The sequence below is a fragment of the Stegodyphus dumicola genome, chromosome 3, assembly GCF_044657685.1.
Source record: "Stegodyphus dumicola isolate Sdum_Otavi_A_Nest chromosome 3, ASM4465768v1".
Taxonomy (NCBI): domain Eukaryota; kingdom Metazoa; phylum Arthropoda; class Arachnida; order Araneae; family Eresidae; genus Stegodyphus; species Stegodyphus dumicola.
The window spans coordinates 90566611-90583836 of NC_140770.1; the positions used below are offsets into that span (position 1 = coordinate 90566611).

Sequence of the window (17226 nt, forward strand, 5' to 3'; positions counted from 1 at the left end):
AAGTAAGCTACACCGAGTACCATTATATAAAAGAGTGGCAATCAAAGGATTCCATCCATTATAGAGCCATAGGCTATTTAGAAACAACGTCAGTCTGACATTGCAGTATGGCTAAATGTCTATCGTTTCATAGTAAACCGGTAGTAGAATCAATTTCTAACTACTTTTTCAGCTTCTCGAAGACCTACCGAAGGTAAGTGAAGAGTTACCATTTCTGCAGATCATCGGTATTTTCCACTTAGTGCCCGTCGCAAAAAGACTGCAACTCCATCTCAGCTTATATCCGCGGTTGTTTCTGCTTCAGGAAGGATAATATCAGCCGCGATAATGCGCAGAATGCTGCATGAAAGAGTTCTGTTAGGCAACCGATACAGTGCGTCCGCGCTTACCTTCCGCCACTGGAGGGAGCGTTTAAATTAGGCACATAGTCATGTAAACTGGACTGACAAATCGGTAAAGGTCTGTCTATTCACTGATCAGTCCCGCTTTGTTTCACAGCGTGGTTCGTGACGTAGTTACGCATGAAAGAAAAAAAAAAAAAAACCCTCGATATGTTCCATCTAGCATTGGGAAAGGGATACCTATGCAAAAGGTAGTATTCTTGTATGGGAAAGAATATCTTTAGGTTGAGTGCCTATACGTAATATCACGTGGACCTCTCAATGCTCAGAGGTACAGAGACGACATAGTGGATCCTATTTTTCTTCCGTATACGCCTGCACTTGGCAATGCCTTCATTTTTCAAGCAGATAATGCCCACCTTCACACTGCTCGCCTCGTGCACCAGTATCTTGGAAAGAAACTATATCCAAACGGAAAGGCTAATATGCTGTCTCAATCTCAAAGGCTTTGGGATGTGTGGGACGCCCTCGACAGGCATACTGCTAGCCTCCAATCCCCTCACCAAACGCTAGGAATTGATCCTCAAACACTGTGCAAAAATTGTGATTTTCATATAACGACATTATCTCAAAGCGTACCGTATCTCCAACAAGGACTATCAGTATGGAGTAATTACTGGTTGTTCATTTCTAGAACTTAACCTGTGATAAGTGTCGCAAAAGGAACTGTGACACTTCTACCCAATTCTTCCCATCTTTTTGAAAGACAGTGGTGAGGTGCTGTAGCTCATACTGTGGCGGGTTTATTTGCTCGACGAGACTGAAAATGCTGTATCATCCATCATACTCCCTGGACTTGAACTAATGTGAATGTGCTTTGGTACCTCAGAAAAACCTCATGGCATTCGTATCCGAACTGTATTAGAGATTTTGTAGACAGGTATAGGTTGAAGCATATTAGAAGAAGGAGGACACGTCCACGTTAGATAGGAAGTTTAATGCGAGTAGAAGTCTATGCAGAAAGATATTGCGGGTAGAATAGCTATTCCCGTTTTACTGCAGAACTTTTCAAATTTTGCATCCAAATCATTTTCAACGACACATGAATGTTTAAGTATAGCTAATACTGCAATATAAATTTTAATGTTTTATGAAAAGTATGTTTCACACGTGACGGGATCTTCAACAGTTTCTATAGCCATGTATAGTTACACTCCAGTCCCATGCAATACGCTACGAGAAGCTGGTTAATCTGTAAGTTCTTGAGCTGCCATAGTAGACAGTCTTGTATTGTTGAACTACATTTGCTGCTAACTTTCCCGACATTCACGGTCGGTTTTTCTCCAAGATGAACAAACTGATTTCCTCAATGACGTACTCTTATCTTTATTACTTGCAATATGGACGATCGTGCAGAATCACATTTCATTCTCCTGTACGTGATTGATTAGCTTCGGAATATCTAGCTTGCTTGACTAGACAGAGGTCAAGTCGTGTGGTCGTCGTGACTGTCAGATTTAAGACTGTGAATTTCTTTTATGGAATCATCAGAAGGAAATGATATGAAAAAGATTATGTTGTTCTTCACGTTTTTTGCTTAATACAATAAACATTGATTAAAATCGATTGGAGTATTTCGACGGAAGAGTGTAAGTTTTATCATTCATGCATGCAAGTTAAAAGTGGGTTTTTTTTTTTTTTTTTTTTTTTTTTTTTTTTTTTTTTTTTTAATCCAAAGGGATTTTAGTCCCGAAGGACTATTGCTTTCGTTTTGGCATTTTGCGTCGGACTCATAAACGTCGGTTCACTTTTCAAACTGTTGCCACAAAATGTTAGAGTCCTGCATTATATTTGAAGAAATTAAATAATGAAAAATCTGCATAAATGATTGTCTATTTCTCGCATTGTGATAAAACAATGGTACATAGAGCCATCGAATTTTGAATGACGAAATCCTACTGCGAATATGGGCATCTGAAATCCCAAATTTGGAATTTGTTTTATTATAGATTTTATATTTTGTAAAACTTTAACGAATTTTTGATTTACAAACTCAATGCTTTAAAAGCGAGAAATGGCAACGTTATATAGAAAAAAAATACTTTTATCTCCAGCTCGCGAGACTGTGTATATCGGAAATTCTAAAGATATGCTTACTTTAACATTATTTTGCGATATTGCTCTTGAACTGAATTTTATGGTTTAAGTGCAAAGAACATGATATTTAATAAATAAAGGTAACACTCAAAACGTTAAAAAAACGCCCCTTTGGACGTAATTTAAAATCTGAAAAATTTCAGTTTTTTTTTTTTTTTTTTTTTTTTTTTTTTCATTATTGTATCGTCTTTGAAAACTAGGGTGAAACGTTAAACTCTTTAATTTTCATGCATGCGGGAAAGAGAAAAAATACACTGCAAATGTAATATACAGCATGCTGAGAACTTCATTATTATGTTGTTTAATGTAACAATGTACTAAAGTTCAAAATTTTTCAATTAAACTTCACAGTTTTTATATGTAACATAAGTATCTCACTGAATGCAACTTTCGATGTTACTTGCAGTTTCATATAACTGTAATATATCTTGAAATATATTATCCTGGGATACAGGTATTGTGATATTTTTGAATTACAAACGACTTTTAATGTGGTCTAGAAAGCAAGAATTCCTTCAAAATATATTACCTAGTATCGGTCAAATTATAATCATTTCTGACACATTCTTTCAAAGAACTTTCATTCGATATTCTATTTATCTGTGTTGGAATTGATGCTGTGTAAGTATTAAGATTAATGATAAACTAACCTTAAAAAAAATGAAATAATTCATTGAGAGCATAAATAAACCACACAGCTTTCAGCGCTGCATGTGAACAAAAAATGTTTCTCAGAATTTAATATTTTATCATTATTTTCCATTCATAGCGTAAAAATTTCGAGCAGTCACATTGGTTCTGAAATATAATATAAACAAAATAGTTATTTTTTTTTCTACATAACTAGAGATTATTTCTGAATTCTGATAGTTTATTAGTAACGATGAGAAAAGTCCCATTTTAAAGCATACCTTTTCCATTTTAAAAGCATAGTGGCTTAAAAGTTTTAGTTTTTGATTCCTTAGATGCTAACGATTTATAGTAGTTGTTTGACTATCAATGAATCTAATTGTAAAAATATTTGTCTGATAATTGCAGATCTCTGTTTCTGTTTCAGCAGAAGCAACAACAGCAACAGCAACAATTGGGTGCTTCCACTCTCTCCAATCGGCCATCGCCCTTTAACCAAGATACGTACAATGCTCATATAAATTCACTTCGCTCAGCGAACTATCTCAACGGATCGAACACGGGAATGACCAGCAGCAGTCCTAAAGCACCTAATACTGCAACAAATATTTTCAACTCTTTTGATCGTCGAATGAGTAATTTTCCCGGATCTGAAACTATGACTGCCTTCTCAACAAACTGTGAGCCAATGAGTCCAAACATATTTGAAGCGGAAATGCGTGCCAGAACTTCTGTTGCTATGTCTGAATCGGATCACGTTAAACAACAAAGATTGCAAATGGAATCTTCTTGCCACACCATTGATCAACAAAAACCTCCTGTGTATAACACAACCAGGCCTTTAACGCATTACTCTGAAAGTCGTACTATTAGACATCAGAATCCAGTTAACAATAATCAACAAATACATCAGCGTCCATCTGGTAGGCAGTTCCATAATAATGCTGAAATGCGATTGCAAATGACACAGTCACAGCATGTGCATCCTGGACAACACTCCACTCAACAGGTAAGACTTGAAACAGTAAAATCTCTGATTTGTTAGACGTCATTCAAATGTCACGATCTCTGATTTGTTAGATTTCATATATTATAAAAAGATCTTTCTAGTTTCAAAATTTATATTTAGCACTGTCTCTCTTATTTGCAAAAATCATGTTTTTTTTTTTTTTTTTAATATTTTGATTAATAGATAAAGAAAGAAACTGCATCAAAACAATTTACTGTTAATATTGCTTAAAAAATTCTCATACGTGGAGTTCTAGAGCAAGAAATTTTAAATGAGTCTAAAAACTATAGTTGAATCAAATAAATAATGATCTGGACTAAATAATTAATGCTCGAAACTATGCGTGGACTCTATGCCTGACAGAGCAAGCTCTAGTGATTTTGCCTCCTGGTGCAATCTCTGGGGGTCCTAAATTCTAAAATTTTTTGCCATGTCAAAATTTTGCTGTTCGGGGCGTCTCTATATTCTAAGCTTTTGCCACCTTAATTTCTGGCCCCATCCGATACGACCGCACCAGTTGCATTGCTTCTAGCGCCACCCCTGATGCCTGACAAAAAGGAATCTATCGTTGAAGTCTTCCAAAGTAAATTGATTTGTATTTGTATAACAAAACAAGTTTAAGAAATTGCTGTGTCTTTACCTACAGAATAGAATAAAAATAATTTCAATTAAAATTCAATATTTACTAACATCTGGTGTTCATATATCCGCTTACACTTATAATCATCTTGCCGATCGAGAGCTGAATGCCATTGAAAATTTGTCGTGATACTGACCAAAGTATAAGATGGCTTGAGCTTTTATGTGCGTTAAGTTCTTCTTTACCAAGTGCAAATGGCGGGAGAACTTGACGTGTACAAGGAATTTAGTTGCTTTCAGTTCTGATAAAATGAAAAATACAGCTAGCAGATCTTCGTAGTTCTATGCACTTCCTAAAAACTGATTTTAGTACAGCCAATGTTACTTTTGAAATTATCCTTAAAACGATTTTCTAAAAATCTTAATATTTCGGTGCATCCTTTGCTAAGTAAACGTATCCACGTGGCTGCTTTAGCATAGTCTTAATCTGAAACTTGCCTTTGATTACCTTATGATTTCTTATCAGGAGTTCTATTATTTCTTTCGCAAATCTTATTTGTTTCGAAAGAATTTCGATAGATCTGAAAGACTACGATGGATCCAACCTGATAGTAGTGCATTGTGTGGTGAAATGTAAATGCGAAAACTCCACGAAGAACGTGAAAAGATATTTTAATCAGGGATACGAAAAGAGACATCGATATTTGCAAGAGTTTTCCTAATGAACGATCAGCAACTGCAATACATACATCATAGATCTTCTTTAAGAGATGCAGATTGACTATTCTGAAGAATTTGTCACTAGAATTTTCATCGCTAATGTAGAAGTACGTGGAATGCCGGGTATACCAAGTGCTTTGTCGTCGTTATATTGCATGTATTGCAACTGTGGTCATTCATTTGAACAATTCTTTTTAAAGAACTTTTCGTTCTCCATATTCTTTGTGCTTACTGTGTTTCCGCGTTTACATTTCACATTCCCCATGCATTGTATTACAAAAATTATTTTTGTATCCTGTACAGGCTGTTTAAAAAATATCTGGAAAATTTAGAAGGAAGTGAAATAAGTAGATTTAATAATAGAATACAGATAGATAGGTGTGCAAAGATGATGAATTGACGTAGTACTGTTGAACGTGTAGGGAAAAGCGTTCTTCTGGCGTCAATCATTATTATTTGTCGAATTTGGAGCGGTATGTACCGCTACATGAACGTGGAGCTCGCCGACATACAATTTATATACGATTTCATGTACGAGCCTGCGGACGAAAGTGGTTTGGTTTATTGAGATTACGCCGAAGAACACTACGGCTACCTGCCTAAGGGGAAGGGATGCCTTCGTAGAGGACTTTCTAAGGGAAACTGGCTTGTATATACGTTACATATGAGGAAAACCACGAAAACACCCATGCAGCCAGCCCGTTCGCCATGGAATCGAACCCAGGTTGGAACTACCAGTGTCAGCGACTTCACCGCTCAGCCGCTGGTGCGCGGACGAAAGTGAAGGAGCTGCTCAAAGGAGGTACTGAGAAATATGTTCTTCATATGGCCTTTGATTAGCTGCTCCGTTTTAGTCAGGGCTCCGTAGATGAAATGTATATGCGTATTCATGTAGCGATGCTCGGAATTCGCAGGAGGATGAGGATTTACACCAGTAGAATGTTTTATCTACCGTTCAACAGCGCCCTGTATTACCTCAACACGCTATTTTCTACACACATATTCTATTACAAATTCTGCTTATTTTGTTCCCGTCTATCTGCTTTTACAATTTTGAAAAATATATTTTTAATCTCTGTTTTTGTGTATTATATTTATTCGAAAGTAAGGCCCCCTCTTTTTGCTATTATTTTTAATAAAAAATTTGGTAGTATCTTTTAGTCAGGAGTTTTAATAAATAAAAATGCCGAATGACAGGAAAGAATTGAATTATCTTTATAAAATAATTACTCTGTTAACTCTCATAACTTGGAAGAACTCCCCCAAACTTTTAGTAGTTCTGAATTTCTACTTTGTGATTGGCTTCTGCATAACAAGACAGTAGTATTCTGTATCGAATTCCAAACGGAGGACTTCCAAAGTTTTCATTCTAGTTTTAAACTAGATCGTTGCCGTAAAATTTGGATGTCCCCTTCAAATTTTACGGTCCCGTAAAGGAACCGTAACACCAAGGGAATTACACCAAGGTTAAATTCCCTTGGTGTCCCCTTCGCTTTATGAAAATATTTATTATAAACGTTGTGCAAAGCGATACAAGGAAAAAATAAGCGGTTTTATCTTGAATAATTAAATCTTTTCTCAATGAAGTAAAAGGGAAGGTCTCCATGTGCCTTTTGTTTAAGATGAAATGATATTTTAGAAATTCCCCTTCCCCGCCGTTTCGCATTGCTATTTTGAACCATTCGTTTTTAGTATATTATTTTATGTTCTTTACCTTGAATTTCTGAGAAATTAATTCTTAAATCTCTAAATCTGCCGTAGTTAAAAACGTTTCAAGGGCGTTAAAATCGAATTTGTATCTGAAAAACCAAGATCAAATTTAAATTTTAAATGGTAGACTTCCCCGCCTTCTCCATTTGCACTGTCGTCTAAAGTTTTCAGATTGCGTTTCTCATTTTTCAAAATTTTTCTGTTATATTTGTTGATAGATATGTTTAAGTTTACTGATCAGCTTAATTCTCTTCAGTGTTAATTAAGCTCTAGTTCTTAATTCATGCAGTGTTTATGCTTACTTATAATATTTCATACCAGGAAACAAAAATAGAGTTAACATTCGCTTTCAGAATTTGTTGTTGTTGTTTCTCATGGGCCATTGGAAGTTATTGTATGTGGTTGCTTTTCTTAAACTATATGTTCTAAATTTATCAACACTTCCTTACACATAAACAGATTGTGAGCTAATACAGTCCTGTTTTGTTCTCTGCTGTTAATAATCCAACAAAGTTTTTTTTTATTATTATTATTTTAAAGAGCAAAAAGAAATAATATAAAAAACAGTACATCAGTTGTTTTCGGGCGATCATCTGCTACTATCAGCGGTCTGTCAGTTGAAAACTTACGGAAAGGCTATTGGTTGCTTCAGTGATGACGTCATTTAGTCTCTCCGTTGAGGTCTCATCCAGATATCTCTGACCTAGAAAAGGAAGGATCCATTCCACGGTTCTTTCAAAGGGAATGAACATGTAATATAAACTTTAACGTTTTCCATATTAAAAAAATTGGAAGCTTTTGAAACAGCCTATGATTAACTTACTCTGTTTAGATTCACGTAATCCTTTTTGTGATAATAAATTGTTTATTAACGCTTTTGGCGGCTGTTTCGAAAACATTAAATTCTTGAGCCGAACTGCAAAACCACTAAATTTCGGTATTCGTAAGCTTTCTGTTGTAGATAAATTTAAATAAATTTGAAAGGACAGTTTTCTTGTATTAAATGGAATTTGTATTTGTCAACCTTAGAAAAAGAATTATTTTGGACGACTTCCAAAGACAAAATTTCTTTCTGTATTTTATAGATTTAGTTTTTCAAAAGCAACGTGAAAAATACTTTTTCTTAATAACTTAGTTTTAAAGAAATTTATAAAGCGATATATAACTTCTATTTATTTTATTTTTCAGTTTCAAGCTCCTGCTTTATTTAACCATTATTTCCTTCCCCCGCCACAACCACAAGTTTTCAAACAAAATTTCAGAACTTTTTACGTGATTAACAATTTGAAATCTCTCTGCTTTAACATTTTACAGCTATTCTAGGAGGTTTTAATGCCGCTAATAATTTCAGCAGTTTTTCATGGAAGCCGCTTTCTATTTCTTTCGATTTCAAATTAATTAGAACTTCTAAACTAATATTTTTATTTTAAAAGATTTTATAATCATTACGTTTATAATATAACACCTTCTTTCTAAATCATACTCTATAATAACTCTGTTTATTCAGCTTCTATTACATACATTAGTAATATATTATTAAAGAGAAAATATTCAAGTATTTTTATAATCAGGCTTCCGAATACACATATTTTTGTTTCTTGGTCTGTGTTTTCTTCATATGTGGTTATTTTTAGCATATACTGTAAAAATCAGAGACGTACTCATAGTATAAAAATTCATTTTCAGTATTATTTTCTCATTTGCAAAAGAAAATATTAAAATAAAGTCTTGCTGGATATTTATTGGAAAATTTCGCTTGAAATGAGAACTCGGAAACTTTGCATTTTTTCTTGAGGGAAAAAAAAAAAAAAAAAAAAAAAAAATTAGATACTTTTCTCTGCTATGAGTGAATAGAGTCTTGATAAATTTAAATAACTGTCTGCGTTTTCGCTTGGTTATTTGGGTTATCTTAAAGGTGTTTATTTAGGATTAGCTTGTAGTAAGAGTGTTATCATAGCATACTGATATACTAATGTCGGCAAAATCTTTACCTGCCCATATTTTCGAAACCGTTTTTCGTAAATGTATATTTCCAATTTTCAAAAATGTTTTAAAGGCCACAAGTATTTTTTTTTAAGAAAGAAACAGTTTTGTAAAAATTGAGAAATCTAACTTTTTGTTACTCATTATTAAAATAAAAATGCCACTACCCTGCGACAAAAATTCACCAAGATAATACATTTTAGAATTGGAGATCTTATTTAGGGATTGTACTCAAATTAAACCTCAGGACATTAGAAGTTCTAGTTCACGCATGTAATAGCTAATTAAGTGGGTTTCTCATTTTTCTTATGTGTGCTTGAATAACAGGCATATTCGCTTAGAGAATCCTTCACAAAGACATTCTTCAAGCACTCCTTTCAAAGCTGATTGACCACGAACGTTTTGTATAATTAACTAACCTAGTTTAACTATAAACTTGCTTAACTGAATTGGAAAATAGGAGCAATTCATTCTTTTGAAGCCAATCCAAAATGTACTTCATAATTTCTTTCTACATGAAGAATTTTTACTTTCCCATATTTAATAAAAGTTATCATGTGTGTATTATTACGTTGATGGTAAATTCATTTCGCCTCAGAAGTGCACTGTGAACGTTTATTTTGCAAAAATCCTTAACTCGATCATTACAAAAACTGAGCACCATCTGCCAGCGTTTAGTTAGATTTCTGGACTCTTCCTGCTGAGCTAAATTAGGTGAGGAAGTCTGCGAGCCACTCTGTTCATTGACAAAGGCGTGCCCTTCAAAGCCGGCAGATCCGGCCTTTTCTTGATGACCCTCCATCCTGGATAATTGCGCACTTTAACTTCTACATCTGTTGCTGCTAGGATGCTACTTGTCTCGCACTCTTTTTATCGCAGCAATATCAAAAATCAATTGTGGCAGCAAATGTTAATTGAAATAAAGTTGAATACTTAATCTTATTCAATTGCCAAGTTTCCTCTTCATTATTAATCTACATTCTACGCCATTAACATTGCTACGTCTTTTTCGTTACATATATATATTATTAAGTACTTACCACGGAATTTCACAATTTGCTTTGTGAGATTTGCTTTTTCCTCTTCGGTGCAAAGAAATCTCTGCCCTAATTAATTGGAAATAGCGGATTTATTAAATCCTATTTTCACACATTTCATATTGAAAAATTTCAGAGCTTTCGTAGCTGAATATCTATGTATAGAATTATGCCAAGGAGGAATGTTATAAACTCCTGAAACACATTAAAATACGTTTATGATTTTCAAGGACTGAACACGAATTTTATTGATAAAAAAGAAAATAAAGTGAAAATGAATCCTAGGGAAATTCGGCCTTTTTTTTAAACTAATAAAAAAAGAAAATATGGGATGATAGCAGGATTATTATGATTTTTTTTTGTGGATGAATGTTGTATAATGATAATAAAAATTTCATAATCGCTTAATCGATATTAAAAGTCAAACAATTTTTGCTAGTAGTAACAACTCTGAAAATCTTAGTTATGTTTTTAATTGGAATATTCTACATCAGATAAAATAGTAAACATGAATATAAAATAATATCTAGGTTTAAGATATACAAATGAAATAAAAGGAGTTGAACGTACTGCCGTTTATAGCTTTCTTGGCAGCTTTATCCCTTCTGTCAGTCTTCTAAAATTTATTAATCGCTATCACAAATTCAACGTTTACAACATGGTGTATGTACGTCTCCCAAGTCGACATTTGATTTGTGGTTTCGAGTAACCGCTAAATAATGTAAGGGCTGCTTGTGTTTTGGAGAATGCATGGTATCTCATGTTTAAAGCATGGGGGTTTGAGGACAGAGGATGGGACAGTGACAACGCTGCCATTCATTTGTGGTCAAATTCATTAACCGGGAAATGGACAGAGCCGCCTCCGATGCATTAAGCCTAATGAAAATCAATAGGAGCATCCTCACAATCCCCTTCTTCCCGCCCCTTGATGGCTTAACGCATAGAACTCTGCCGCTGGCTACAAGTGGGGATGTCCAAGCTTGGGAGAGATGCAAGGTTTTGAAGGGTTGCTGTAATGAATGGTTGTTTCCTTTCTTCGTGTTCCTCCTCTAATGTCGCCAAATGAGAATTGGCGAGAAATGTGTTCATTTGAGTCTATGTATTTTCCCTTGTCGACTTCACGTGCAAACAACCATTAACAAATCTTGCACTAAATCATTGGGTACTATCATGGTATTCCTGGGCTGTAAAGAGAAAAGGGCCCTTATTTGCTCCATTTTTATTGTCATCCTTAAGAAAACTAATTTAAGTAAGACTTTAAAATATTCAAGTATTGGAGCCCATTATTTTGTTTAGGCGGTCTTGGATGAACATTAAAATATTGTTACGAATTTGGTATTTAAAAAGCTAATGTTAGTTCAATTATAAATTAAATGGTTTTATTTCTCGCGCAGTGCAGCGCGTGACGAATATTAAAAGAAAGCTAAGCCGGAAAATTGAAAATACAAGAGCGCGTGCATTAAATAAATAAATATCTCTTTTTGATTTCGAGAAAGTACTGGAAAATTCTAGCGCGTGATTTTAAAATCTTATAAAAGGAGGAAAACATCTCAGTTTGTAGTAGTTGCTTAGTTTGTTGTTGTTTAGAAAACTACTGTTGTTGAGTGTAGCGAATTCGCGGATTAGCGTTCTTTAGCTGTTTTGAATTACGTTCTATTGGACATTTGAGTAGTTAAAAGAAAACTACCGTGACATATTGTATACTGCGTGATAATTTGAGAAAATTTAAGCATTTTTGTTGTGATAATAATAAATTTTTGTTCATTTTTTTTTATCGGACTTGTGCATTCATTTCATAACGAACCCGTACGCACGCAACAATTTTTGGTGTCAGAAGTGGGATTTGAATGCCAATAACAAGAGCGATAGAAGAACAATTCAGGCAAATGATGACTGCATTTGCTGCTTTCCAAGAAAAGATGGAAGGAGCCGTCAACTCCGTTAAGGAAGATATAAAAGCTGTACAAGAAAAGATGGAAGCTGGCCAAACATCTTTTAAAGAAGAAATTAAAGAGAAAATGGATACTGGTCAAATATCCGTTAAGGAAGAAATGAAATTGGGCCAGGAATCCGTTAAGGACGAAATGAAAGCCGTTCAAGCTGGTCAAGAAGAAATGAAAAGAGAAATTACTTGCATAATAGAAAATAAATTTGAAGCTATGGAAGGCAGAATTGACGCAGTTGAAAATAAAGTTGGACATATTGAAGAAAAAGTTTCTTCCGTAAAAGCTCATATTGAAGAAAGAGTTTCTTCGGTGAAAGAAGAAATAGAAAAAAGAGTTTCTTCTGTAAAAGAACATATAGAAGGGAGAGTTTCTGCTGTGGGGGAACGAATTGAAGGAAGAGTTTGTGCCGTCCAACACCAAATCGAACAACAAATTGATGAGAGAGTTTCTGCAGTTGTCAAAGAAATGGATACTTTAAAGAAATTCGTAGCGTCGGCAGGGAGCAGGAGTGATGATTTTAAATTCTTACCAATGCCTGCTCGTCCACCTCTGAAGCTATCCACATATGATGGGAAGACCTCCTGGCAAGTGTATAAAACACAATTTTCTATCGTTTCGGATGCGAATGGATGGGATTCCCAAACTAAGGCCTGCCATCTCGCCGCTTCTCTGAGAGCAGACGCAGCGGATATCCTTCAGACTCTTCCCGAAAACAAAAGGTTAGATTTCGAAGCTCTGTCCAGCGCCTTGGAGTTGCGCTTTGGGGAGAAGTGTTTAAAAGACTACAGCAGGCTCCAATTAAAATCTCGTCAACAGAAGCCTACCGAAACACTTCAGGAGCTCGTCGCGGATGTTGAAAGGCTGTCCCATCTCGCCTTTTCGGAATGCCCGACAGAAACAAGGGAAATCCTGTCCTTGCAATACTTTATCGACGGCATCCGAGATACTGAAATACAGAAAGGTCTACGAATGACGGATGTAAAAGATTTAAAAAGTGCTCTAGTGTACGCCATGAAATTTGAGGCAGCCCAGCAAGCCACTCGTCGAGATCGCTACCCAGTTAGAGCTGTGCCAGTCCATGAGCCAGTGGATCAACTGATGGCTCGTTTAGATGATTTAGCCAGACAAGTCGACGCTTTGATACGGAGTAGGAGCGAGAAGAAAGTGGCTCTAAGGTGTTGGAGATGTGGTAGTGAAGGTCACCTAAGACGGAATTGCAGAACACCCCAGGGTACGGAATATAAAGCAGATGATTTTACCACACAAGTCAGTGGCTTGAGACGGAACAGAAGCGAAAAGAAACTAATTCTAAAATGCTGGAACTGCGGAATTGAAGGCCACATACGAAGAAATTGCAGAACATCTCGAGGTACGGAAAATAAGATCATTTCCCAGCAACGACGCAGTAAACAAATTAGTGACCATATCGAGGAACGGAGGTTGCCAGATAACGAAAAACCTTGTTTTAAAGCGCTTAAAATTTATACAGTGAGTGGCAACAGTAACGGACTGTCCATTAATGGGAATATCGATGGAGTTCCTTGCGATATGATCATTGACACAGGAGCTAATGTTACCATCATTAGGAAAGATTTAGCTGAACAGTTTAAAGATAAACTTATTTGGACGCCATCCTGTGTTACCCTTCAGACTGCGTCTGGTGATAAGATCGACATAACTGGGAAGTTAAACGTAAACATCACGTTTGGAAGTGCCGCCTACCATCACACGGCTTATGTGGCGGATATCACAGATCCATGCATACTCGGATTGGACTTTTTAAGGAAATACAATTTTTCCTTAGACTTCAGAAACAACAAACTGCTTTCAGCATCTGGTGACATGACTATCCATCCTCAGAAGAGATCCTCACTTGGAAATGCCGACGCCTTGTCCGAAAGACCCAGCTCGGGAAGCCGCCGAAATCATGCTAGGGTCGAAAAGAAACGCAAGACTACCAGCTATTCTCCATCTCAGAAGCTCTTCGGTCAAGACCTTCGTCTGCCTTGTGACCGCCTGTTTAGTCGCCCTACGGATGCGCCTTCATCGCCTGAGGAACACATCCAAGATGCCCAGGCCCGGTTTGAGAGGATGCATCGTTCTGCACGAAAGCGAGTCAACTTGGCGACGGAGAAAATGAAGACCAGATGCGACACAAGAGCTACTAGACATAGATCCAACAAAGGAGACAAGGTGTGGTTGTGGAACCCGATTCAACGAAAAGGACTGAGTCCTAAATTACAGTCACCTTGGGATGATCCGTATACAGTGCTGAACAGACTGAATGACGTCATGGTTCGGATTCGTAAGTCTTCGAACTCTAAACCTAAAGTCGTTCATTACGACAGGTTAGCTCATTACTATGGCCATAGTACATAATGTAAATAATTGTAAATAGTATAAGACCATGGTCCATTTTGTTTTTAAATGTGTATTTGATTTGTATTTGATAGCATTTGATTTGTTTTATGTATTGCATTTATTGTTCATGTTGTTTATTATTGTAATGTAATGCTTATTAATGCATTTATGACACAGTTGTAAGTTTAGCTTCCTGTCCAGGGATTGTACTGCCCGGGACGTGCAGTCCTTGGGAAGGGGGCAGTGTTACGAATTTGGTATTTAAAAAGCTAATGTTAGTTCAATTATAAATTAAATGGTTTTATTTCTCGTGCAGTGCAGCGCGTGACGAATATTAAAAGAAAGCTAAGCCGGAAAATTGAAAATACAAGAGCGCGTGCATTAAATAAATAAATATCTCTTTTTGATTTCGAGAAAGTACTGGAAAATTCTAGCGCGTGATTTTAAAATCTTATAAAAGGAGGAAAACATCTCAGTTTGCTGTTGTTTAGAAAACTACTGTTGTTGATTGTAGCGAATTCGCGGATTAGCGTTCTTTAGCTGTTTTGAATTACGTTCTATTGGACATTTGAGTGGTTAAAAGAAAACTACTGTGAGATATTGTAATACTGCGTGATAATTTGAGAAAATTTAAGCATTTTTGTTGTGATAATAATAAATTTTTGTTCATTTTTTTTATCGGACTTGTGCATTCATTTCATAACGAACCCGTACGCACGCAACAATATATTCTTAAAGATGTATTGTGAGAAACTCCAAGGCTCATGGCACTTTAGATCAGGAAAATATTCATGAAGCTTGCTAAAAATTAAAGTATTCATTTTGGCATTTAAGATTGAAATGGTTAATATTTGGAATTGAAATAAAATTGTACACTGCTTATATCGTTAATAAAAAGTATATTAATTTATTGAAATGGTCACGAACTAAAGTATAGAGGTATAGAATTTTAAGACTGACTGTCTGAAGATTTCTGTATTGATGATTTCTTTATTGGTTTCTTATTGAAATATAATCATTGGCGTATCTATATAAAATGTCGCCCGTGGCAAGAATTTAAATTGTATCCCTTTTAAAGTAATTAAAATTATTTTTATCTCTCTTTTTAATTTGGTTTCATGGGCATAAATTTTTTTAATACTCACTACTATATACATATGTCAAAATTAATACAAAAGTGTCAATTGTAAAATATTGATATCCAAACGAAACAAATCAATCAAATTATGCTAACTAGATAAAACCACTATGCGAATAATTACAGAATACAAGATTCTAAATTAAATATACACATGTATGCTAATTATTATAAGAGAAATGGCACAATTAAAAAATAAGTTATCAGTTGTTCCTGTAACTAATCCCACTTCTCAGACCTCATCAGAACAAGCCCACGAAATTATCGTGGCAAGGAGTACCAGATCATACCAGTCGTTTGCAAGAGCCTTGGGCGCCATAAATGACAGTATGATTTTACCTGGTTTCATCCCAATTTTGAGGGAGAGCACCCCGTGGGTTTCCCACTCCTCTTTCTCTATCACCAAGCCACACGAGAGAACTTTCGGCTTGCCATATATTTAAATTTCCCCCATGCCGCAAAGAAACTTTACATTTATGAACATCCATGCGCGACGAATTCGAACCTGGGTTACAGGTTCCTCAAGAAAATTTCCTGCGTTGGATGCATAATCTAACCAAAGTGATTCTCTGTATCTTCGCAAAGCCAGGTTCTGTATCGCAAGAATACTGTATCGCATCGACATAATCCAATGGTTCGTTTTGTAATGTCGTGCCGGTCTGCTTTTTCTCAATCGCCACTTGCATTTTCACGTCTGTAAAATTCCGTTCCTTTTCTATCCATTGTATAAAACATTTCCGATGATTCTCGAAAAGTTCATACATTGTCATATTTTCAGGTATTTTCCACTAGTTAAATCCAGTTTCCTGTTCCAAACTCGAATGATGATTTGACCGGGAAAAAAGGAGACATCATGTACAAAATACGGTGTTTTATATATATATATATATATTTTAATAGCGAATAGATTAGTTATGAACAAGTCACTTCCTCACCATTTTCCAATGTTCCTTTCAACCAAGATCTGTTCATTGAACGGTTGTTTCTTGGCAAAAAAAAGAGGCCCCTCACTGTTCTGGAAATACCTGACTCTCAGTTTTATTATTTGCATTGCCAATGATTTAGAAACAATCGCTTTTCCATTATCTTAGTAGAATATCAGAAGTTCAATATCAGGCTGGTTAATTACATATAGTACTTAGAGTAGTTGGTATATTCTGCTTGGAATTGCCGGGTAAAATCGGATTACACACAACGACATCTGAAAGTCAATACCAGACATTAATGCTCGAGATTTTTTTCAGAGCTATTTAGTTCCTTAACTTCGTCAAGTGTAGTCTTGCTATTTATAATATCGTTAATGAGCTCAGTATCTGTACCATCACATGCAGTAGCATTTCCAACATCGCTATCAACATCTTCATCAAAGACTCCAGTGATATCTCCGATTTCATATCCGCAGTATCTCAGCCATCTTTAGCAATATTTTCATCAAAATCTCCAGCAGCATGCACTAGTTTATTTGACAGCGATTGTCGGATTCTACAAGCGTTTAAGGAGACTTTATCTGTTTAAAAATTTGACTTAACTTTTTGGCTTTTTTTGCATCCAACTTTCGCATTTTTTGACCTGCAGCACAATTTTCCTTCTCTCTCTCCTCTTTTTTTTTTTTTTT

The 17226-nt window shown here is 35.6% G+C and overlaps 1 protein-coding gene across 2 annotated transcripts in view; it reads left to right on the forward strand.

The window, feature by feature from the left end:
• LOC118183027 (uncharacterized) overlaps positions 1-17226 on the forward strand; it is a 138361-nt gene that overhangs the window by 101041 nt on the left and 20094 nt on the right. The window contains exon 4 of one of the 2 annotated variants that reach the window (XM_085813057.1): positions 3556-4137. In XM_085813057.1, the coding sequence (XP_085669183.1) occupies positions 3556-4137 (582 nt within the window). The remainder of the gene's footprint in view (positions 1-3555; positions 4138-17226) is intronic. The other variant, XM_085813058.1, reaches the window with a different exon arrangement.